At 39.2% G+C, this 23,668-nt stretch overlaps 1 protein-coding gene across 1 annotated transcript; it reads right to left on the reverse strand.

Moving 5' to 3' along the window:
* Window positions 1-1,427: 1,427 nt before the first annotated feature.
* Window positions 1,428-23,051, reverse strand: DAPL1 (death associated protein like 1). The gene is made up of 4 exons (XM_033111480.1): window positions 22,942-23,051; window positions 12,989-13,076; window positions 9,022-9,082; window positions 1,428-1,712 (listed from the first exon to the last, which is right to left on the reverse strand). The coding sequence occupies exons 1-4, from the start codon at window positions 22,997-22,999 to the stop codon at window positions 1,596-1,598; spliced, it is 324 nt and encodes a 107-aa protein (XP_032967371.1). The 5' UTR covers window positions 23,000-23,051; the 3' UTR covers window positions 1,428-1,595.
* Window positions 23,052-23,668: the final 617 nt, after the last annotated feature.

Below are 23,668 nucleotides of genomic sequence, written 5' to 3' on the forward strand. Positions count from 1 at the left end.
CTCAGTTTATACCTTCTCTTATAGTTCTCCTACTACTGTGGTTCTGGCAGCTTCTAGAATAGTCATCCTGGCACCCCCCTGCTCTCACTACTCTTTAAATGGCTTATTACAAATCTCATTATCCATTTGGTGTTCTTCCCAGTATGCCACAGGGAAGGTTCAACGGGAGAGTCAGATGTTATTATGCTTGTTTGACAAGGATCAGAAGTAGAACCTCAATCTCCTAATCTCAGTTCAATGGTCCAGCTAGCACCCACGGCCTGGCTTATACTTTGCTACTATCCCCTGGGGAAGTGGTGGGTGACCTTGAACTTCTGTGCTTTTATTTGCCTTGTCACACTTACCTTTTTGGAATATTCCTGACAATAGTCCCAGAGACTGGGAACTGAGCTAAGCCAAAGTGGGATGGTTAGGACTGTCTTATTGACTCATGCTGTCATTGACTGAGGCTTGGTATTGTTTCAAACAATTCTCTTTCTCCTGAAAAAGAACCAAATAACACAGGGGAGGGCATGGGATGCATCGTTATGACCACAGGGACTTAGCCAGATGCCTTTGGAGTTCCAGGAATCAGAGACAGGCTTGGCACCAGGTCATACCTCAAGGATTGTCAACCTGTAAAATGATGGACGAGCGTGCTGACTCCATTCTTGGGTACAGAGAAGTGCGGATTGTCAGATAGCATTATTAATTAGAGGTACAAAATGGTGGACTCTGAGTGACAGCTAACCTCTGTGGAAATGGAATGGGGTTGTCTCCTACCATCACCTGAGGATACCTTTGGTTATTTATATGTGAGTATATGAAGAGAGTATGTGCGTATGCACGCATGTGTTGTGGAGGGTAGGAGAGCTAGAGTAGGCTTAGCTATGGCAACACTTTCTCTCCCTCCTCCAATCAAACTCAACTTTCTACCCCAACCATAATGCCCTGTCATCATGATCCCGTCAGTTCTAGAGCATGAACCTTCTGGGAGGCCCTGAGCAAATCTTTCACTGAACCTAAATTCAACCTCCCACCCTGCTTCGTTTGCAGAAGAGAATATGTTTGTAGTATATCTAATTTTTTCATTTTCCCTCACTAAACCTTCAAAACAAATTATGTATTTATGTGTGAAACTGGAAAAAACATTTCACCTCAAGTGAAAACTTGAGCATCTTAAGACAAACACACTGAGAATAACTCTCCATGTTTGCATAGAATATTGGCCTTTGCAAAGCTGAGTATACTCCTCTCTAATCCTTGCTGTCAAGGGGAGCTCACTATAGGTAGAACAACTCAGGGTCAGCATCAAGGAGATGAGAGCTTGCCCAGAGAGGTGGGATAGAATAGTCAAGTATTCTGGATTCTCCACTTATTCAACAGAATCACCTATGTAAATATCAATGGGATTTTGCCCTGGGCCAAAACGAGGCCTTAAGTATGCAGTGGATTTACAATTGCAAGTGCTTTATTATCCATAGTCGAAAGAGAAGATACAAAAGCTGTTTGATTCACCAAGCAAGTACACTAGGCCTATGGACACTTTTGGTCCTTTTGCTAAGCTGTCAGATGTTTGAGGCAGTTGGCCAGATGGCTGTGTTTTACGTCCCAGCTTAACATTTTCGAGGCTGTTGAATAATGTAGATCCTTTTCAGTGGAGTGACCTTCTCCAGAGCAGGTCTGGGTTTTTGATGTGCCATGTGCACTACTGCTGGAAATTTATGGCTGAGCTAAATGTGAGAAAGAAAGAAAAAAAACAAGCATATTGAAACTTTCTGGCTATGAAGTATTAAAGTAGTAGAAGGCAATACAGTTGTTCAGAGCATTTCACAATTTTGTTTACTTCTTTGATAATATTTCTTTTTTCCATGCCACTTCCAGCTCTGGACCCATGGGTGCATGTGTTAACCTGAGTTTTCCCTCATTAGTTTGTCTCTAATCTGTAAAATTGTAAAATATATGAAGATAATATACATAATGTATGTGTACATTAATATCTATGTTTTGAAGCGACATTTTAAAAGGTAGGAATGGTTATTTCTGCATCAGTCCTATAACATTAGCAATTATTCTGGCACCAGTATGCATATATGGATCACCATATTCTAAGAAGGCTATGGGAACAGTGGAAAAGGTTTTGAGGGGGAAAACCCCTCCACTGTCAAAAGATCAGGAATAAAGAACCTCTGAAAGAAGTTAGGAAGAGTTAGTGTTATTTCTTAGGTTGTAACATGTGAAATTGCTCTTTTTACAGGTTAAAAAATGGTGTGACATTGGCCCTTTCATATGGTTCAATCTAAACAGCCTGGTGGAAAAAAGGCTGAGGAATGATGCACTGGCATCAGGTTCCAAAAGTTCTCATTAGTCATCTCCACAGAAGACATGTATGAGGAAACAGGTTCAAACAGATTTAAATTAGCACAGACTGAGACTATTTGACAATAAGAGGAATTGCATACAGAACCAAGAGACCTTATGGAATTTACCTTAAGAATAGCTTAAAAATCAAAAGGATGCCCAATATTGCAAGCACTGCAGACACAATTTTCCTAGGAGGAGAATGTGGACCCAGTGACCTTTTGGGTCCATTCCAGTTCTTGGTTTTCAAGCTGATCAATACAGAAAGGTACCTAAGGAAACCTTCTTTAGCGAGCGAGGAAGAGATGCCTCACCTCACTAGGAATTTAATTTATCACTATTGGGCTTAGATGCCCTTGCCTTGACACTCAAATTAAATAAAAGGGGAGATAAACTTCTCATGACCCCAAGCATCACGTTGTTTACGGTTTGATTGGGCTCTCCTAAGCCAGGGAAAACATATGTGCCTTCTATCTCTTCTCAAATGTCCCTGAGCTCTAGGCACACAGCGTTCCCTTTCATGTGAAACTTAACTCCAGAAACTCCTTTCTTCTTGGTCTTAAAAAATTAAACACACTGGTAGAATATACACTAAGTGTTAACAATGGTTATCCCTGAGGGACAGAATCTTGGGCAATTCCTAACCTTTATCTTTGTTTTGTCTATCAGTATTTTTCTAAAAATGTTCTTTTACAATGAGCAGGTACAGGTTATATAATAATTAAACCCCAAGACAGGCTAGGCTGGCATTCTAGCAGAAAGGAAGTAACACAATTGAGATATTGGTCAGAAACGCTGCCTGAGAATCTAAAAAAAAAAGAGCTGGAGCCTTTTTTTCTCAGATCAATTATCATCAGGCCACATGACATGCATTTGATAGTGTGGTAGAGTGTTTTGTTTTGTTTTCCTTTTAACGTTAGAACTAGAAGGAAACTTAAGAGGTCACTGACTTCAGTAGTTTTCTTCCAGACTGGGTGTCTTTCGTGTCAACTAAAACAGATGGATTATTTCAGGTTAGCTCTAAATCACATTCAAAAGATTACATACAGGTAGGAAGAATAACCTGGCAAGTTATGTAAAATCAAACGTAAAGGGGGGTGAGAAAGGCAATGAACAAGTAATTCTGATTTAACAGAAATCTGGGCAATTAGCCAAGGTGCGATGGGGCAAGATGACAAGCTGAGACCGAAGAGAGAAAGCCACAATGTTGATTGTTGTTCTTAAGGCATGAGAGTGACGATGGGTGGAGGTGGGAAAGGAAAGGGGAAAGGAGAACGTGTGTTTGAACACGCTATTGCTTCACGTGACACTAATACACTATTTGATCATTTCCAGGTTACTTCCACAATTTAGGGGCTACATTTCTTGATCACTTAAAAAATTGTGGTAAAAATCACCTAATATAAAATTGACCGTTTCAAACCTTTTAAGTGTATAGTTTAGTAGCACTAAATACGTTTACATTGTTGTGCAAACATCACTACCACCCAGCTCCAGAATTTTTCATCATATAAAACTGAAACTGTGTATGCATTAAACAATAAGTCCTCATTCCCCGCCGCCCCCAGCCTCTAGCAACCACCACTCTACCTTTTGTCTCTATGAGTTTGACTGCTCTAGGTATCTCATGTAAGTGGAATCATGCAAAATTTGTCCTTTCGTATCTGGCTTATTTCATTTAGCATAATGTCTTCAAGGTTTATTCGTATTGTAGCATGTGTCAGAATTTCCTTCCTCTCTAGGGCTGTTGCATGTGTATACACCACATTTTGTTTATCATTTGTCAATGGACACCTTTTGATATTGTGGATAATGCTGCTATGAACACTGGTGTCAAAATATCTGTTCAAGTCTCTGCTTTCAATTATTTGGGGTATATACCCGGAAGTGGATACATGTAGCAATTCTATGTTTCATTTTTTAGGAACTGCCATATTGTTTTCCATAGTGGCTGCATCATTTTATATTCTCACCAGTAATGCACAAGGGTTAGGGGTTACATGTTAATTAAGGCACTTAACTGAGGTTCTAAAAGCTCTGCTTAACTGCTTGTCAGGAGGGAAATGCCACAGATCACCATGAATGGAAGACTAGCCCTGGAGCATGTTGGTCATTTGTAACTGGTTTGGGAAAGTTGAGGAGGAAAAACATCAACGGGATTGAGAAGGAAAGGGAAAGAATTCTGGCAAAGATTTTATCGCCTTAGAGAAACTGCCCATAATTCAATTATAAATGTTCAAGGTTTTTTGGGGGGGATTGGGAGGAAGGCAGTAACAGGACTTCATAGCAACTCTTGAATATACAACAATAGTATGAAGTTCTCTTTCTCCTGTATCTACCCCCTGGTTATAGGGGGTGGAGAGTCTATAAAGAATCTTCCATTAAAATTGATGAAACTGTAAATAAAATACTGAACCCCTTAAATGCCTTAATTCTCTGTTGTAGATTCTGTATCAATGGAGATGGGAAGATTTTATTTTCAAGTCTGAACTAGAAATAAGCAGGAATAGCTTTCTAGAGTACAACCTACAACTAGCTGTGCTTCAGTCTGGGATCTTAACTTTGGGGCAGCTTTGGATTTTTTATAATTCGTCTTTGTAAAATGACAGGGTTTGTGGAATGAAACGTGTTTCCTGTCTGATTCATTAGGGTAAGGGAATCTAGGGTAACCTGACAAGAGAAAGAATTCAAGGCCAGTATATGTGTACAGATTCTGCCCTGCTGTGGCTCTATCACATAAGGGCCGACATATTGCACTTGGAAAGGAGATCAGTAGAAACTCCCACACTGAGAATTTACCTTCATCTTGGGTAGCTCTGACCTCAGAACCTATATTTTTAGTCTCAGAGAAAAAGCAAAAGAAGTATGTTGAAAGTCTTTACGACTGGAGCTGCGAAAGAAATCCTAGATGCAGGAAAATCAGCGGCAGGTTTTGTTTTAGAGCCTGAAGTCAGGTAGTATTGCAGCCTGGCAGCTCTTCATTCATCTTTCTAGGGTGATAACTTCCAACTTGAACGTGGGCACTCAGATTTCCACACCCTGTTAAGCAAAGTGCTTAAAACAAAACATTGAGCTCGAGTCAATGAAACTCAAGGCTGCTCCTATGGTTGATGTTAATCTAGAGAACAAGAGAAACCTTTTTAGATTTGCAGATGCCTTTGACAGTTTCCTCCCCCCCAGGATTCCATTTCACATCCATCTCACTCACTTTGGCAGTGGCGTCTGGCAATTTGAAAAGTGGGCCCAACAATAACTAGGCTTCAACATTCCAACCCCTCCCACACCATAACCCAACCCTGTTTTAACTAATGTTTTAACTGGGTACTTTTAAGTTCGGAGGAGTGTCACAACTGTGGCCAAATTTAACTTCCATAACTTTCCAGAGAATTAATATATTTGGCAGTATCGTTCTCACTCCCTGCCTTAAAAAAATTAAGTAAATGAGCAACCATAAATCTCAGAGGAGCTACGTGACTTCTAAAACGTCAAACAACCTCTAAGAAGTAAGTGGAATTTGGTCGAAGACCAGGTCTGCCCGATTTTTAGCCTAGGGTTTCAGGGTTACATAACTCCTTTTCTGTCAGGAATAGCATGTCATATGGCCTGTCACCAGGCAACACGAATTCTCTCATTATTTGGGTCTGGAAGAGGTGGGAAGGGCTGGTTGGAAAGGTAGGGAGGGAAGGAGGAAGGTAGTGAGGAGAGATGTCTGTGTGCAGAGAGGAGTGCGGGAAATAGTGGGACGGGAAATTTTAGGCTGTTTTCCAGTTAGATTTGTACAATTCCAACCTTTTAGGAATTGTTCTTCAATCTCCCAAATCTTACACCTTAGGCTGTTGGTTTTAAAGTACGGTATCCAGAGATGAACAGCATATGGACAGAAATTTCCTGCTATGATTAAATTGTTATTGAGAGCCTATGAATGGGGCTGTACTCTTGCTGCCTTAGACTCTAAGTTCTTCAACTGGTATGAGAATAAGCGCGGGTTCTTGGAACTAGACATGATTCTAGTTGAGGGCATGGATGAATGTTAACAAACGCAGAGGATGTGACCCTCATTTCCGCTATTTTATTGTATTTCTTCCCGACAATTGCTTGTTGTTAGGTCTTCATGACAATACATTTTGTGTGTGAGTCTGTGTCTGTGTGTGTGTGTGGGGGGGGGTGTGGGTGTGAAATCATTGCATTGCTCATGAAAATTTATCAGCAGATATCAATATCTATATCTCTACATCTATTATGTCTCTTAATTTTGTTGTATGAGGCTTTATAGTTTATACAGTTTTTTCATTTAAAAGAATTAAGATATAATTTGTCCACAGTGAAACATACCCGTATACAGTTCTATGGGTTTTCACAAGTATCTACAGTTTGTGACTGCCACCACAATCAAGATACAGAACCGTTCCATCATCCCCCTAAATTCCTTTCTTTCACTTTGTGGTCAACCCCTCCACCCACCCTCAGCTCCGGACAACCACTGAAATCAGGCGATCTGTTTTTCAAGAGGCATTGGTCTTTCCATCCCAGGTTGACCTTTATTATGAAATCCTATTACACTTCAGTTTGAATTATGGATTCAAGGAGGACTTTTTCTTAACTGTAAGGAAATACGTGGATCCCACCAACTTCCATATTCAAGATACAAGTAGTCACTTGTGGTAATTTTGGGACTTGATTTTCTGGCTTCTTATTCTTTGCCTGGTATTCCAAACGATACCCTGTAGGATATTTGCCTGGGAATAGATACTAACACTTACTGACTATGTCTGGTTCTGTGCTAGGTACTTTGCACATGTTATAAAACTTCATTTTAGTCTCACAATATCTCTGTGAAGTGGATACTATCCATCACATTTGCATTTACAGATGAGGAAACAGAGACACAGTAAAGTGAAGAAACCTGAGCAAGGACATATAGCTAGTGAGTGACAGAGCATAAGGCCCAGGCACCTGATGGCTGATGCAAAAACCTGTGTCAGCCAGTAACCTATGCAGTCTCGCCCACAGTCCTACTCCAGTAAACACAGAGCTAAGTGTTCATGTTTTTTAAATAGGTATAGTTGCTGTTAACAATATTTGTAATAACACACCATCTCAATGTTTTCTTATGATTTCCAAATGCAACTTATTATTATTGTTATTTGATTTTTTTATCATTGAAATAAAGAAGTGATATTCTTAATTAAAAGGGAAAAAAAAAACCCTTTATGTCACCGACATATGCACATATGTCTATAGAAAATAGTATAGACTCTTGCATCATACCTAATATAAAATCAACCTTTATTGACCTCTCCAAATATTTTATTTTGGGGTAACATATATTCTAGAGGAACATGCCATCCAGTTCTACTTAACAACTGTGGCATTCTCTTGCCCCTGAGGAAGAGGTGTTCAGTGGGCAGGAGCAAGAGAATGAGATGCAGGAGCGGGCAGCTTGTCTTGCCCTGTCAGGGAGCCATCCATCCCTGCCCTTCTTGTGAAGCCAGCAACGCAAAGCATCACTTAGGATCTCACCTGAAGTCTAGTTGATGAGAGAACCCAGCGCCCCCGCCAATACTAGAAGGCTCTGACTACAGCCTATAATCAAGATCTTCTTGCCTTGTACTATCTGCCTTGCATCCCATGGACTTCAGATACATCTTTTATTTCACTGCCATAAAACCAGAACAGAGAGTGCAAACAGGTTCCTCTGTGCCAGCCATAGTTCTAAGGGCTTCCTGTACACAGACTCGTTTATTCCACACAATATCCCTATGAAATTTATTCTCTTCCTTATTTCCATTTTACAAGGGATGAACCTGAGGCACAGGATAAATAACTTGTTCGAGGTCATATAGATCATTAGTGGAGGAGCCAGTGCCAAATGGGGCCCCAGAGGTCTAAGCTGCATAGTTTCTGCTCTAATCTTTTTTAGATCCCACATATTGGCAGCAACAGCCTTCTATAAAGGACACCCAGTCCTCTCCCTTCGATAAATGTGGGAGCGGCAGAAAGAGTGGTTCTTCATTACATTAAATGTAGTGTATCTGCCTTCTGCAAGTAAAATAAGGACCCTCACTCAGTTCACCTACAAAATTTAAAAACAAACTCTTGAATCAAAAACCAAAGCACATTCTCTCTGGTAAGAATCTTCTGAGTGCCTTGAGCTACTTAGAAGAAATCCAAGATATAGAAATAAAAATAACAGTGGTCAAACACCTTTGTAAACAGACTACTGGATAAACCCAGGCAGTGCCCAGCCTTCCTCCAGCCCCAAACCATGCAACCCTCCACCAGCCCACCTCGCCTCAAATCAAGGATTTCCTTAGGGAATGCAGCGGTAGGGAGGAAGGCCAAAGAGTGGTGAACTCCCAATACACAAGCTACCTTTTTATAAAAACATGCCAATGTTTCTAAGAAGTATTTGGGATGGCAAAGGAAAGTTCTGCCAATTCAGTGTCATGATTCTTGCTTTATTTTCTATCCTAATTTTGAGATTATTTATTAAATAGATACTAGGAATTTGGGAGAAACAGCTTTTCTCACCAAGACCTCTTTGTGTTCCTCGGACTGAGAGCAGATTCTTTCACAAGGACATCAAACCTCTGAGCTGGAAAACACCTCAGTGGTCACTGGCTCGTTCACCCATGCAGACTGATCGCTGGGTAAATACCATAGACCTCACGCACGGCTCACCTTCTCCAGCGTGTCATTCAGAGCATCCATCGTCTGTATTTTGGCAACATTTGCAACGACACTGCAAAGATAAAAAGACACTTCATGTAGGACCTGAAAGCATTCCCAGTGAAGAGGCCAAATGATTTATATAGAGGGCAGTCTACTTGGCTTTTAAGCTTTCACTAAGCTTGGCTACATCTAGAAGACAAAAATTCCTACCTCTGTGTGCCCATGCACTACAACAAGTTTTGTAGGCCACATTATTGCTATTATTGCTTTCTAAACTTTTCATCGAAGTATAGCACACATGAGAACAGTGCACATAGGATAGTCTCAGTGTGTAGCTTAGTGAATATGCACAAACTTAAAACACGAGTCTAACCAGCTGCCCCCTAAGGAGCACCACTACCCTGACTTAAAGCCCCATAAATTAGTTTGGACTGTTTTCGAACGTCATAACATGAATTGTGCGATATATACTCTATTGTGTCTGGCTTCTTTTCTCAGGCCAAGTTATTTTGTAGAAGAATTTCAATTAGGGCTGATCCTGCAGTACAATTTCTTATAGGAAACTCTGCACTTGGCATATTTTCTTTTTCTGGCTGGTTTGTGTTGGCTGATAGAAGTTATTAGGAAATGGACATAGATTGATGATGCCTAGAAATCTATTTTCTGGGATATATTTTTCAAAAGCTATTCTCCAAGAAAGTGTAAAGAGAGCTGTTTGTCCATGAAGATGAGGCACTCACACTCTGTGCACACACTCATGAAGCACATGTGAACGGCAGCGGTGGATTGATGGTGGAGCTCACGAGGCTTCAGCTTGAGGGCCTCTCACTGCACAGGCTCCGCCCAAGGCCCTGGGAGGGGCCCCGGCCATTTCAGATCTGTGACGTTTTATTATTTTCTCAAAATGGCCTCCAAATTCTGTAAGTTTCCACCTACTTATATCTCTCTGTGGTAAATAGGGCGAGAGAGAGAGAGGGAGAGAGAGACAGAGAGAGACAGAGAGAGAGACAGAGAGAGAGACAGAGAGACAGAGAGACAGAGAGACAGAAAGACAAAGACAGAGAGACAGAGAGAGCTATTTTTTCCTGTTTAAGTTCCGTAGTAGTTCAGTTCCCATCTTTTAATGACGACTAGAAAACAATTAAGTTTTTTTTTTTTTTTTAAAGAGGGTTCCAATTGCCACTTTACTACTCTCTAGGCAACTCCTTGTCCTGCATTGTTCAATTGATGTTAGAATGAATAGTAAGTCCCCATTTTCTGAGGTTCACAGAAACATGACTTGTCCATTGGCTGCCAGCTAGAAGGTCATTTCCAAGCTATGATTTCTGAGCCCCGGCCCGGGCATGTTAAACGTGTCACTGTAATAGCTTTTTGGTGGCGTCTTTAGGGTTTTCTATGTATAGCAGCATGTCATCTGCAAAGAGTGACAATTTAACTTCTTCATTCCCAATTTGGATGCCTTTTATTTCTTTCTCTTGCCTGATTGCTCTGGCAAGGACTTCCAACACTATGTTGAAAAGCAGAGGTGATAGGGGACAGCCCTGTCATGTTCCTGAACGTACAGCAAAGGGCTTCAGTTTTTCACCGTTAATTATGAGATTAGCTGAGGGTTTGTCATATATGGCCTTTATTATGTTAAGGTATTTTCCTTCTATCCCTATTTTATTAAGTGTTTTAATCATAAATGGATGTTGTATCTTGTCAAATGCTTTTTCTGCATCGATTGATATAATCATATGATTTTTGTCCTTTATTTTGTTTATGTGATGTATCACATTGATGGATTTGCGGATGTTGAACCATCCTTGTGCCCCTGGAATGAACCCTACTTGGTCATGATGAATAATCTTTTTAATGCATTGTTGCATTCGATTTGCTAGAATTTTGTTTAGGATTTTTGCATCTGTATTCATCAGAGATATTCGTCTGTAGTTCTCTTTTTTTGTGTTGTCCTTACCAGGTATTGGTATCAGGGTAATGTTGGCCTCATAAAATGAGTTAGGGAGTACTTGTTGGAAAGGCTGTGGAGAAAAAGGAACCCTCATACACTGTTGGTGGGAATGCAGACTGGTGCAGCCGCTATGGAAGGCAGTGTGGAGATTCCTCAAAAAATTACGAATAGAATTACCGTATGACCCAGCAATCCCTCTCCTGGGTATCTACCCAAAAAATCTGAAAACATTTATCCATAAAGACACAAGTGCTCCAATGTTCATTGCAGCTTTATTAATGGTGGCCAAGACATGGAAACAACTAAAATGTCCTTCGATAGATGAATGGATAAGGAAGTTGTGGTATATATACACAATGGAATACTATGTGGCAGTAAGAAAAGATGAAATAGGACCATTTGTGACAACATGGATGGATCTTGAGAATATAATGCTAAGCGAAATAAGTCACATAGAAAAAGCAGACAGCCATATGATTTCACCGATATGTGGTATATAAACCAAAAACAAAAAAAGAACAAGACAAACAAATGAGAAACAAAAACTCATAGACACAGACAATAGTTTAGTGGTTACCAGAGGGTAAGGGGGGAGAGGGATGGGAGATGAGGGTAAGGGGGATCAAATATATGGTGATGGAAGGAGAACTGACTCTGGGTGGTGAACACACAATGGGATTTATAGATGATGTACTACAGAATTGTACACCTGAAATCTATGTAACTTTACTAACAATTGTCACCCCAATAAACTGTAATTTAAAAAAAAGTGTCACTATAAACAGAGCTTGTGCTTAAGACACATTTTAGTAGCAGAAGAGGCTTTCAAAATTGACCAGCTTGCAATTCAAGAATAGTCAGGTATCATTTACAGAGAGAGTGCTTTCTCTATTCTAGGAACTATTCTAGATTTTAGGTCAGAAGATAAATAATATGGGATCCCCCCACACACTCTTGAGCTTTGCTTTCATCATGTGATGGTTATTTTCTGGTATCAAGAGAAACAAAAACTGACTGCTAATGCCACCAATGAGTATTTTATTTTAAAGTGGAAAAGATCCTCAAAAAATTTCCTTCACAGATATCAGAAAGAAAACTTTAAAAGTGATCTAAAAATATTTTATATGAAAGAGCCAGATAAATTCCAAGGTCTATTTCCCTCCTAATTCTCTTTTTGAGACTGTTGCCATTTTAACTCTTATGGTGGTACCTTGAACATCCTCTAATAGACTCCTTTAGAAACACCCCTCAACTCATCTATGGAAATTATCTTGAAATTAATAGTCTCTGAAGCACCCCGCATTACACTACTTGGAGGAGCCAGTTCCACACATTTCTTTCTTTTTGAATGCACTCATTTTTCTTAACCAAGGCGTAAGGTGGCTGGCCCATTTGCTTATTCCATCCAGCCCACAGCCCTCTGCTTAGCTCTGTGGAGAGTTCAGTGTACCAAGGTTATGGTGGAAGGAGCAGGAAGAAACCAGCCTCCGTATCTATAAGCCTCTGGTTCTGCCAAGTATAGTGTCCATTAGAAGTGTCTAAATAATTGAGTGATGAATTTAAAACAACCAAAAAGGCATTTATTTTTAATTTAGGAGATTTGCTTCAGCAAAAAGCATATTATGCAAACAGTGCAGCCTAGGGAGAATATTTTAAAGGCTAATGCGAAAATAGGATAAAGGGACGTGCTTCAGGTTTGAATGCATTTAGGATCGTGTTTTTTTAAGTACAAGACAGCCAGGCTGGAGTCGCAGAGCAGGAGGATGGGTCGGGGTAGTGATGGAGTTCCTGAAAGAGTCCTCCAGTCGGTATCCAGCCACCTTGCACCTGGCTGTGTCTTTCACCTTCCCCAATCTTGACCCCCACCCCACCCCAGCTTGGTGGCTACCTCTAACCCTGCTTAGCAAATACCGCAGGGGCCTTGGTTTGTGGTAAAATACAGGAAGGCCTCTAGCTTCTGGAAGAAGAAAAGTCACTCAAAACTCCTTGAGTTGATAAAGGAGAAAAAATTAAGCAGTCTCCTACCTTGTTTTCTCTAATCCTGTTTTTTTGGTATGTCTCTCCAAGATGCCAATTTCTTGTTTTTTGGAAATTCGCATTCCTCCAGCTTTTACTATAAACAAATAAGCATCAACACAGAAATCAAGGTTAGAACAGCAAGAGAAGGCTCGCTTTGGTATTCAAGGTATGCATTTAGATTTAAGTGAATTTTACAACTTATTTTTTAAAGATCTAAACTTTTACCTAAAACAACACAATACAAAAGCTGCCCACAAACCACATAAGAGAAGAAAAAAATATGTTTTGTGCAAACAAGGTGGGGAGGGGAAAAAGCCCAGAGGTCTGCTTGTTTACGTTAAGAGAAAGGGAACTGAGGTTAAAAAGGCAGCCCGTTACATCTTTGATTTGGGGAGGACGATAACAACATACTCCCTTAGGTATTGCAATGAAAACCATTTTTTCTTGTTATCAAACCAATTACATTCTTCATGATAGCTACCGACAATTACAATGTGACCCTCCTATTTTCCCACAAGATTAAAGTTTGTGCAAGGCTTGCATTTTTTTTTTTTTCAACTAAAGCTTTCAAAAGCCAAATTCCGAGAATGAGCCAAAAGCCAGGGCATGAGGTGATAAAAGGCATTTTATTCAACAGAGATGCTTCTGATCCCACCAGATACCCACCTTTCATCCTAGACCCTGAACCTCGGATGTTGGCTAAGCTCAGATATTGTAATGAGTAATTAAACTGCATTAATAATCCTGCCATTCAAGAGATCAATTAGTGTTAATTAGGCTACAGATGACCTAACAGCAACTCAAGTGTTTAACAATGTCAGATGAAATCAACTTTGAAAAGGAACAACCCATTTCAGATTGCAAATCAAAGCAAATACTTTCTTCTGTTCCCAGAAAATTTGCACATCTAAAAACTGACAAGCTCAAATGAGAAAAAAACTAAATGGACATTGATTTGTTTCAACCTGTTAATTCTTTTTATGGGAATGTCAGATGGGCAATTTTCTAAAACTAGCTCCAATAAAGTCAAAAATAAGGAAAGCCTGTTCTATTTCTCCATGCCCTTGTGAATTGACTTCGTCATTGTTCTTCTAAAATGATTATTTAATTTGTTTGATTATAATACATATATAAAGCACACAATTCAAAAAGCATGAAAGGTCTCCAGTCTCCCTCCTACCATTATTTCCCAGCCTCTGGTTCATCTCCCTAGATATTGCTAATGTTATAAGTTTCCTCTGTATTCATCCACAGATATTCTAATGTGTATACCTACATATTATTTTTTGAATGGCAGCATATGATATCCATCATTCTCCATCTTGTTTGTTCATATTTTTCATTCAATCATATATTTTCAAGTAAGTTCTATTTCAATACATATATAAAAATATGTCTTTTTAACATCTTTGTATTTTCATCATATGAACATTCTGCGTTTATTTAACCAATTCACAGATGTTAGACACTTCGGATGTTTCTAATCCACTGTCATTACAAACAATGCTGCAATGAATATCCTTTTATAAATAAAATTTTGCACAAGCACAAGTATACCTATGGGATAAATTCCTAGAAGTGATCTTGTTAGTTCTTAAGAGTATGTATATTTGGACTTCTGCTAAATCTTGTCAAATTGTCCTTTCATAGAGGTTGTTGCATCAGTTTACAATCTCACCAGCAGCAATGAGAGGGATTATTTCACCCTACTCCTTGCAACAATGTGAGCTAGAAAACGTTTGATTGTGTCAATCTATAAGTTTAAAAAAAGGTATCTCATTGTTTTAATTTGCATTTTTATATTTTATTAAAGCTTGAGCTTTAATCTTCTGTGTTTTAGAAGCCATTTTCTTTTTATGAATTGTTCAAATTCTTTGTTCATTTTTTCCCTATTGGATTGCTAGTCTTTTTCCTGTCTTTTTCTTATTGATTCATAGGTGCTCTTTATCTATGAGATGTATCACAAATATAAAATATTTTACCATTTACTGCCTTTTGTGTTAACGATGTTTTTGCAATCAGAAATTTGCTGGTTTTGTCAATTTTTTATTAGTTTTGTAAGGAGTCGTCCCCACTCTGATGTTTTATAAACATTATTCCTTATTTTCTTCTAGAACTTTTATGGTTTCATTTTGTATAACCAATCTTTGATCATAATAGTTAAATCCTTGACCCTTCTAGAATGTATTCTGTGTAAGTCATGTGGAAGCATGATAGATTTTTAAAGATTATTCTGATAATCTTAAAAAATCCACCTTTTTGGCAAACAGACATATGAAAAAATGTTCAACCTCACTAATCAGAGGAAAGCAAATAAAAACCACAATGAAACACCACCTCACTCCAGTCAGAATGGCTATCATCAATAAATCAACAAACAAGTGCTGGTGAGGATGTGGAGAAAAGGCAACCCTCATGCACTGTTGGTGGGATTGCAGATTGGTGCAGCCACCATGGAAATCAGTATAGAGGTATCCCAAAAAGCTAGAAATAGAACTACCTTATGACCCAGCAATTCCACTGTTAGGTATCTATCCAGAGAAATCCAAAACATTAATTCAAAAAAACTTACGCACTCCTATGTTTATTGCAGCACTATTCACAATAGCCAGGATGGAAACAACCAAAATGCCCATCGGTAGATGACTGTATTAAGAAACTGTGGTACATTTATACAATGGAGTATTACTCAGCCATAAAGAAGAAAGAAATCTTACCATTTGTAACGATATGGACGGACCCAGAGAACATTATGCTAAGTGAAATAAGTCAGACGGAGAAAGACAAATACCAGATAATCTCACTTACATGTGGAATCTAAAGAATAAAATGAACAAACTAATCAGAAACAATCTCAGAAATATAGAGGAAAAACTGAGGGCTGCTAGACGGGAGGGGGTGGGGATGAGGGAGAAGGTGAGGGGACTGGAAAGCATAAGAAGTAACCACCAGATTGCCATGGGGATACAAAAGACGGTTTGGGGAAGATAATCAATAACATTGTAAAGATTTTGTAGGGTTTACGATGGACACTTGTCTTATTAGGGAGACCACTTCATGGATGGTGTAGGTGCCAGACCACTGCAGAGTACACCTGAAGCTGAATAATACTGAATGTGAACTATAATTTAATATATATATAGTCACAGGATGTGGAGTACAGCATAAGGAATAGAGTCAGTGGAACTGTAACAGCTCTATACAATGTCAGAGGGATGGTAGATTGGGGGAAAGGGGGTAACATTTTGTGAGGGGTGTAATGTCTAACTATTACATTGTTTTGAAACTAACAGTTAAAAAATAAAATAGTCACAAAAATAATCCATATTTTGTCTACTAATTTGAAATGCCATCTTTATCTTATATTAAGTTCTCATATATATGTAAATGTGTATATATAGGTATATTACAAGTATGTATACATATGTGTGTATACATATATATATATGCATATATATATTTGTGTGTGTGTGTGTGTGGGGGGCTACTTCTAGACTTCCATTGTGTTCCATTAATCTCTGTTCCATTCATATGTCATTACAACTCTATTTAAATTATTGTAGTATTACAATGTATTTTAATATCTGACAGTGTTACTAGTCCTCCTTTGCCACATTTCCTTTGCAGAATTTTACTAACTATTCTTATTTATTTTCCACATGAACTTCAGAATCGGTTTGTCAATTTCCTATAAAAAATACTGTTGCTGTTATTTTTAAGGATATTGCTTTATATTTACAGAGTTTTTTAAAAGGAAAATGTGTATCTTTATATTCCTAGTAGCTCTCTATTCAAAAACATGATATACTTTTCCATTGTTTATATATTCATTTGAGTCCCTCGGTAAATTGTTCACATAAATCTCACACATTATTAGATTTATCCCCTATGCATTTTATCTTTGTTGTTGCTGTAGCTATTGTAAATGGGGTCTAGTCTTTGATTATAACTCGAACGGATTGTTATCCTTATATTACTTGATCTTATATCCAGATCTTATTGAATTCTCTTATTGTTTATAATAGTTTTTTATTGATTCTTAGGTTTTCCAAGTACAAAAATGATTAACATGCAAAGAATTACATTATTTCTTCCAGAATAATTTAAATAGTAGTGATGGTGAATGTCTTCGTCATCCTAATTTTTAAGATTGCTTTTAGTGTTTTCCTTTTAAGCATAATATGTACTTTATACACACACACACACACACATGTTTGTATATATGTATATGTATATATACATACATATATATGCCATGTATATAATATATATTTTCAAAAATATATTGTTTCATGTTAAGAAAATATGTAGTTAATTATACTAATTGAAGTCTTACAGTGAAACCATACTTGCATTCATGGAAAAAACTCCACTTCGTCATTTTGAATCACCACGTTGTTTTTTTATTGACTATAAAAGCCTCTCGCTAAAATTTTATAATTTCAGATGCAGTCTAGCGGGGGGAAATGTTATTCTCATATATAGTTTCCTTTAAATTCATAAGTAATCAACAACAGAAATGCGATTATGTGGAAATACCTTCTGAACAGCCACAGAATACAGAGGTGAAATAAACCCAGTGATGGCTTTTTTGGAAAGACTGAAGAGTCTGTGCCCCTGTGTGAGGGGTGGTGGTCTTCACAGCATCATTGTCTCTTTTATCAAGAAGAATCAAATAAGAGAGCTAGAATCAAGTAAGAGAGCTTCAGTACCCTTTCCAACAGTATTTTTCATTCTCCTTATGACAAGTGCTTTTAAAATAGGGTATATAGTAATTACTATTTGTTTTTACTGCTCCTTTTGTTTTCCCTGACGCTCTTGTTTCTATACATTTTCTTCCATCTGGACTGATTATTATCGCCAACTACAGAAGCAAATTGTTATCGTTAAAATAAACAACAGTGAAAAATGAGAAGACCTCTGGAATGCAGAGCTCTGTGTCACTCATTTGAAAGGACACTGACAATCCAGAGAATGTCCGGAGGAGAGTGACCAGAGTGGAGAAGGGAGTCGTGTCAGATGAGGAACTAGGGAACCTGGAAAGATCATTTCTGAAGAGGCAAAGACTCAAGGGAGCTTAGGGTGCCATCTTCAAAGATCTGAGAGCTGTTATGTGGGAAGAGAAATGGTTTCTTGGTGACGAAATATTATATAGAGTCCAAGAGCTCTACCCCTCCTGAACTCTGTGACCTTGAGCAAGATACTGAAACCACACAGGGGCTCTGTTTCTGGAACCTTCAAAAGGGAATAATACTGATTGTTCAGGTTGTTCTAGAGAATAGAGGTGACATAAGTACCTGGTACATGGTAGGCACTTAAATATTTGTAGTTATTATCATTTATATTTATTTCATGTTTCTCCAAAGGAGAGAATGAAGACCAAACAAGGAAAATTCCAGAGAGGCAGAGTCTGGCTACATGTAACAGTTTGTCTTTTTCAAAGTGAAGTAGATTGCCTAGTACATTTGTATGTCCTTTGTCCCTCAGTGTGTTAAAGTAAAGAAGTCTACCTGCCATGAATATCTTAGGAGTATTTTGGTGAATTTGGTAGAAGTTGAACTAGATGGTCTTCATTATGAAGTCCTTACTATGATTCTAACTCTTCCCATCTACTTACAAAGGAAAACCTATCACTTCTCTCCCATCTGAAAGAATATGAGGCACTTAACAGAGAAACAAATGCCAAAAGAAATTTTAAAAGAACCCAAAAATAGGAGTCCTTCATTCTTAACACTAAAATAGAGACATTTGAGGGGAAATGAAAAATCCTCCCAGAAGATTCCTACTTCCATCCAGGAGTCTGAATCCTCTCTGGGAGGGCTGTGGGCTTTCACAGTGATTTAGGAAGCGTAAGTGAACCACACGTTGGATTTCCAGAGCACTGTTCTTGTACCAAACTGGTTCCGATAGGTACTGTCACTTGGTCAGTCATGTACAGTAGAAGGAAGCCGAAGGTAATAGTCCCATACTATAATGGGTACACTGAGATATGGTTTAAGGCTCTCAGTACATTAGGGTGACTGAACCAGATGGAACCAGTTGATGGGAGGGTCAAGTTCAAAGCTCTGCTGCTCACACTAGTCTCCTGGGATGTATTTAAATCACTGTAAATAAACACTGAGAACCCAACACAACCATGCTCTTGCCCATTTTGCTTATGCCAGGTAGGTCTGATGCATAGGACGTCTTCAAAGTCTCGCTGTAACTAAGCTCATTTAAATTTGTAATCATTTACATAATTCCATGTTTTGGGATGATATTGTCCTTTGAACTTTTGTAGAAGGACAAACTGGAATTGGGCAAAGTGAAATATGAATTGATTTAACATTTTGGCTGGCCTTTGAATACAACTACATAAGTCTTTGGGTCCTCTCAGTTAGCAAAATGAACTAGAGAAAAAAATGTAAAAAAGAGAGATACTCTTTTGGATAGTTTCATTAGAAAACCTAAATGCACGTCGGGAAAATGAAACTTTGCTTTCCTATCTCTGAGTAAGAGTTTTACTGTTGTGGCTTCTTTTGTAGTTGATAACTTCAAGTTGATAACTTCAAAAACATACTCTTGAGTTTAGAATGTTATGTAATAATTTTCCAGTTAAGATTTATAGTTAGGACATTTTGCACAATTTTCGGTAGAGGGTAGTCAAGATAAAGGAAGTCCTGCAAGAAAAATTAAGCTTTTTTTTTTTGTTGTTGATCAGTGGGAAATGTATGTGAAAAAGCTAACAACACAAAGGTTTGTGCAAACTCTGCGTTGTGACTTAGAACTTTTATTTGAAGACTTTAATGAAAAGGTTAGATGTTTGCAAAGACAACTACCATGTTAATAAAATATTCAATTTGACAGCCTTAAACAAAAGGTTAGACGTTTGCAAAACATTTCCTTTGCATTTAACATTTGATTTTTCAGCAAATTTTAAACTGCCATTCAAGACCCAAAAGACTGGCATCAGAAGGTCATGGAACAAGGAGAGAGGGCTTTAGAGCAGGAACACTTTGGCATGGGGCCCATTTTATTTTTAAATCTCAGCCCCACTGCCCTCCAGCTGTGTGGCTTTGGGCAAGTCCCTCAATCTTGCTGACTTTCAGTTTGCTCCTCTGTGAAACAAGGCTAATGGGACATCATCAGTCTGTAGGGCTATTGTCAGGTCTACAAGGCTCTTTGCAGTGCCAGGGGCACAATGAGTATTGAGAAAATGGTAGTTGTCCTTGCATTCATCAAACCCCTGTCCCTGTGATGCTTGGGGTAGTGGGTCTCCCAACCTCTCTCAAACCTCAGAGATCAAAACCCTGTAAGTTGACTTGAGCAGACTGGAGCTGAGAGAATGAAGCCTTTATTGTTTTTATTGTTACTATTATTTTGCTTTTTTAAAAAATAATGCTGGTCCTTATGCAACTATGGTTTCACACTTGGGGATACACTCCCCAAACTTCCCTCTGTCTTTAATGAGCCAGAAAACTATTCTCTCTGAGGGTTCAGTGGTGGCCCCTCTGATGGTTCTGATTTAAATCAAATTTGACTTAAATCAAATTTAAAAGTGCAGGGAATAAAGAAAAGAAAAATGCAGGAACTCCTGCTCTTCCTAGTTTATTACGTAGTTGGTTTCCTCCATCACCTTCTCCGCACACATTTTTTGGCTGTTCATGTAATGGGGTTCTTATAAAACTGAAAAGTGAGGCAAATGAAAAAATAGCAGACAATCCAAAGCTAAGCTTGCTAGATCCCAGGACAGCTCATGTTTAATGTAGTCATGTTTAATGTAGTGTGGCATAAAATTTATAACCAGGGCCAACAGAGGTGCAATATATTGTATTAATATACAGGAAAGAAAAACCGCTAAGCACTCCACATGTAGGTGGGAAAGAGTTACAGCTGGCTGCCTTTTTGAGTGGTTTCATTTTTAACTATGATGGGGCAGGCATGTGCATCTTTTCCATTGCAGCTTCCTTTTGGTCTGATGACTGCAGGAGTGCCTAATGCACCCCTCTAACACCCTGAGGTCTTGCAACTGTGGAGGATAATTCCTTCCAACAGCTATGTGTTTCACTAGGCCTGCCTTTTACGGGGATTCACATTCACGTGCATAAGCTATCTCCTTTAATTGTCATAACAACCTTATAATAGCAATGGCATTTCTTACTCCCTGTTTCAGAGATGAGAAAACTGAGGCTCAGAGACGTGACGTAACAGCAGAGTTTAAACCCAGGTCTGTCTGAGTCCAAAGGCCATGTCAGACCCTTCGCATCCTATCATGTCTGCCTCGTACTTTCACGGATCTGTTTATTGCTTATAAAAAATCAGGTGAAGATTTAATGGAATTCTGGTGATGAATTGTTTTCGTTCCATAAATAAAATTTTGCACCATAGCAAACTGGTTCAGCCTCAAAATAGATAGCGAGACAAGCTGAAGGATGAGGCTTCTTTGTTCCCTTGCTCTCAGTGGGGAGGCAAAAGTCTGCCTTCATCTCCACTCTCATTACCTACCCCAAACCTCTTATCTGTAGTGTCACAGTTCATAATAATTAATTGTCATGCCAGAGGCATTTCGACATGCTTGATGGAGTCATGGTGCGCTATGTACACAGAGTAATTAGCAATCATTAGTGGTGGGGACAAAAAGTTCCTGGTGGTTTTATTCAAACTTTCATTTGGTTAAGTTTATCTCTGTGTTCTTTGTGCATAAATGTGATTTAGCAAATCAGGTTTTAGCTTAACTGTTTTATGAAGGACTGGGGTGGAAGTGCTGGGAAGAGAATGGTGTTCTTTCGTCTTTTGTCTTTACATAATGACGGCTCTTCTAATAATTTGCATATATAGTTCCTGACCATTAGGTAACGCCATTAATTTTAACTACAGATAGTATTAAGCTATTGCTAAGTTGAATTACAAATACAAAATGTCAGGAGTCGGCCATAGGAGACCCGGGCACGGTGCCCAGAACGGGAAACTCAGAATTAGTAGTAAAAATTCTGACTCTTCTCAGCGGGGCATCCACCAGGAAAACCCAGTGAGTCAGTTCTCCATACCTCGCACACTTTGCATCGGCCCTCATCCTCCACGGCAAAGTTGACTGAAATAACCTTGGCTTAGAGGTGCCAAAGACTTATACCAACAAATACATTTTATAAATGGAGAAAGACAACAACAAAACAATCAAGCTTCTGAGATCTTTCTTAAAGGAAGAAAAGAAGGCAGGCAGTTGAAAGAGCCTACAACGGGCTAAAAATAGGCCTGTATGCCTTAGTCGATGTATATGGCCATATGGTTAAGTACAATAAAACTAATTCCCATACTCCAGAGAGTTGATATAAATAGCACACATTTAAAACTTTAAAAAAGAGAGAACTGTGGATGCTTTGCAAAACACGTTGAGAGCTGTCTTTCCCAGTCCGCCCTCTCCAAAGCTTCGGTCCTTATTACAAAGCGCTCCTCAGCTTGTTGACAGGCAAACTACATCACTGATCACACTGCCCAACCCACTGGAGGTGGGAAAGAGAATTACGGTTGCTCTCTTCCATGTGGAAGCTCATTTGCCTGGCTACGAAGTCAAATGCTGTATAGGCATCTAGGGGAGACTGAGTCTTAGAGCTCGAATCTCTAGGGAGGAGGGATCCATGGCAGTGAATCCCCTTCCAGGTGTAGCTATTGTCACCCCTAACCGACAGGCAGGAAGGAAAGGTCCCACCTCCCTCCCTACCCCTTTCCCAAGCACCCAATCCCTTGTATTCCTATGTATAATTAGGTTTTCATTCAACCAGGTCAAGACAAATCCCCAAGTGGTTTTATACACAAGCCCGGAAAGGTGAAAGACATAGGGGGAAATCAGGTTGCATGAAGTTAAAAGGAACGATGGGCGGGTGAGAACCTGTGCTCTGTTGGGGTGCCTCTGGTGCAAGATGGGCCACAGCAGCAGTGAAGCCCTTGCTCGCTACAGGACAGAGGGCAGGTGGGCAGCCTACCTGCGGGAGGATGCCCCCCTTTCAGTGGGGAGGGCAGGACTTGCACTTCACTTGCCATGGCGTGTGCCGGTGCTGGTGCTGTGGAGGCTGAGTGCCAGCTGTGGCTGCCCCACTGCACCCTGGCTTTATACCAGCTGGGGGTGGGGCCCCTTAAGGGCATTGCTGAGCAGCAACAGGGCTTGTCACCTAGCTCTCTGGGAACCTGCATCTCCTCGGCAAGTTTCCCTCAGAAGAAAACATTCTTCTTACTCCCTCCATCTGAGAAGCCAAGGTAGATGGTTAAGGGAACTCCTAGTTTTCTTTCCCAGGAGGAAGGGGAGAGAATGAAGTTCAGGGGAATGCTTTTACTCTCCAACTACTCATCCATCAAGTATATGCTGAACCTACAACCTGACAGGCTCTTTGTCATATACCCGCATGACAAGGAGGGAAAGACTAGAGCTTTGCTTCCAGACATCTGTAGTCCTTCAAAAGAGACAATTACAAAGTGCTGTGCTTTTGTCCCAGTCTTTGCAATTGTAAGCATTTATACTAACAAAATAATTGGAGATGTGTACAGAGATATCTGTACAAGGATGATAATCATGTATTTCTTTTCTCTTTTATTCAGTATTCACTGGAATCAACAAAAACATCCCAAAATAAAGAGGGATAATTAGATAAGTTAAAATATAGCCATGAGAGCATTATGTACACATTTATAAATCATGCTTTAAAATAATATTTA

The sequence above is a fragment of the Rhinolophus ferrumequinum genome, chromosome 8, assembly GCF_004115265.2.
Source record: "Rhinolophus ferrumequinum isolate MPI-CBG mRhiFer1 chromosome 8, mRhiFer1_v1.p, whole genome shotgun sequence".
In the NCBI taxonomy this organism is placed as follows: domain Eukaryota; kingdom Metazoa; phylum Chordata; class Mammalia; order Chiroptera; family Rhinolophidae; genus Rhinolophus; species Rhinolophus ferrumequinum.

What these genes read in the sequence shown, in the direction of transcription:
- DAPL1 (XM_033111480.1), bottom strand. Translation starts at nt 22,999, where the DNA reads ATGGCAAGTGAAGTGCAAGTCCTGCCCTCCCCACTGAAAGGGGGGCAT. An exon ending in ACAGGATTAGAGAAAACAAG is followed by an intron (nt 9,083 to 12,988) that starts GTAGGAGACTGC and finishes TTATCTTTGCAG; the next exon opens with TGTCGTTGCAAATGTTGCCA. An exon ending in TGAATGACACGCTGGAGAAG is followed by an intron (nt 1,713 to 9,021) that starts GTGAGCCGTGCG and finishes TCTCACATTTAG; the next exon opens with CTCAGCCATAAATTTCCAGC.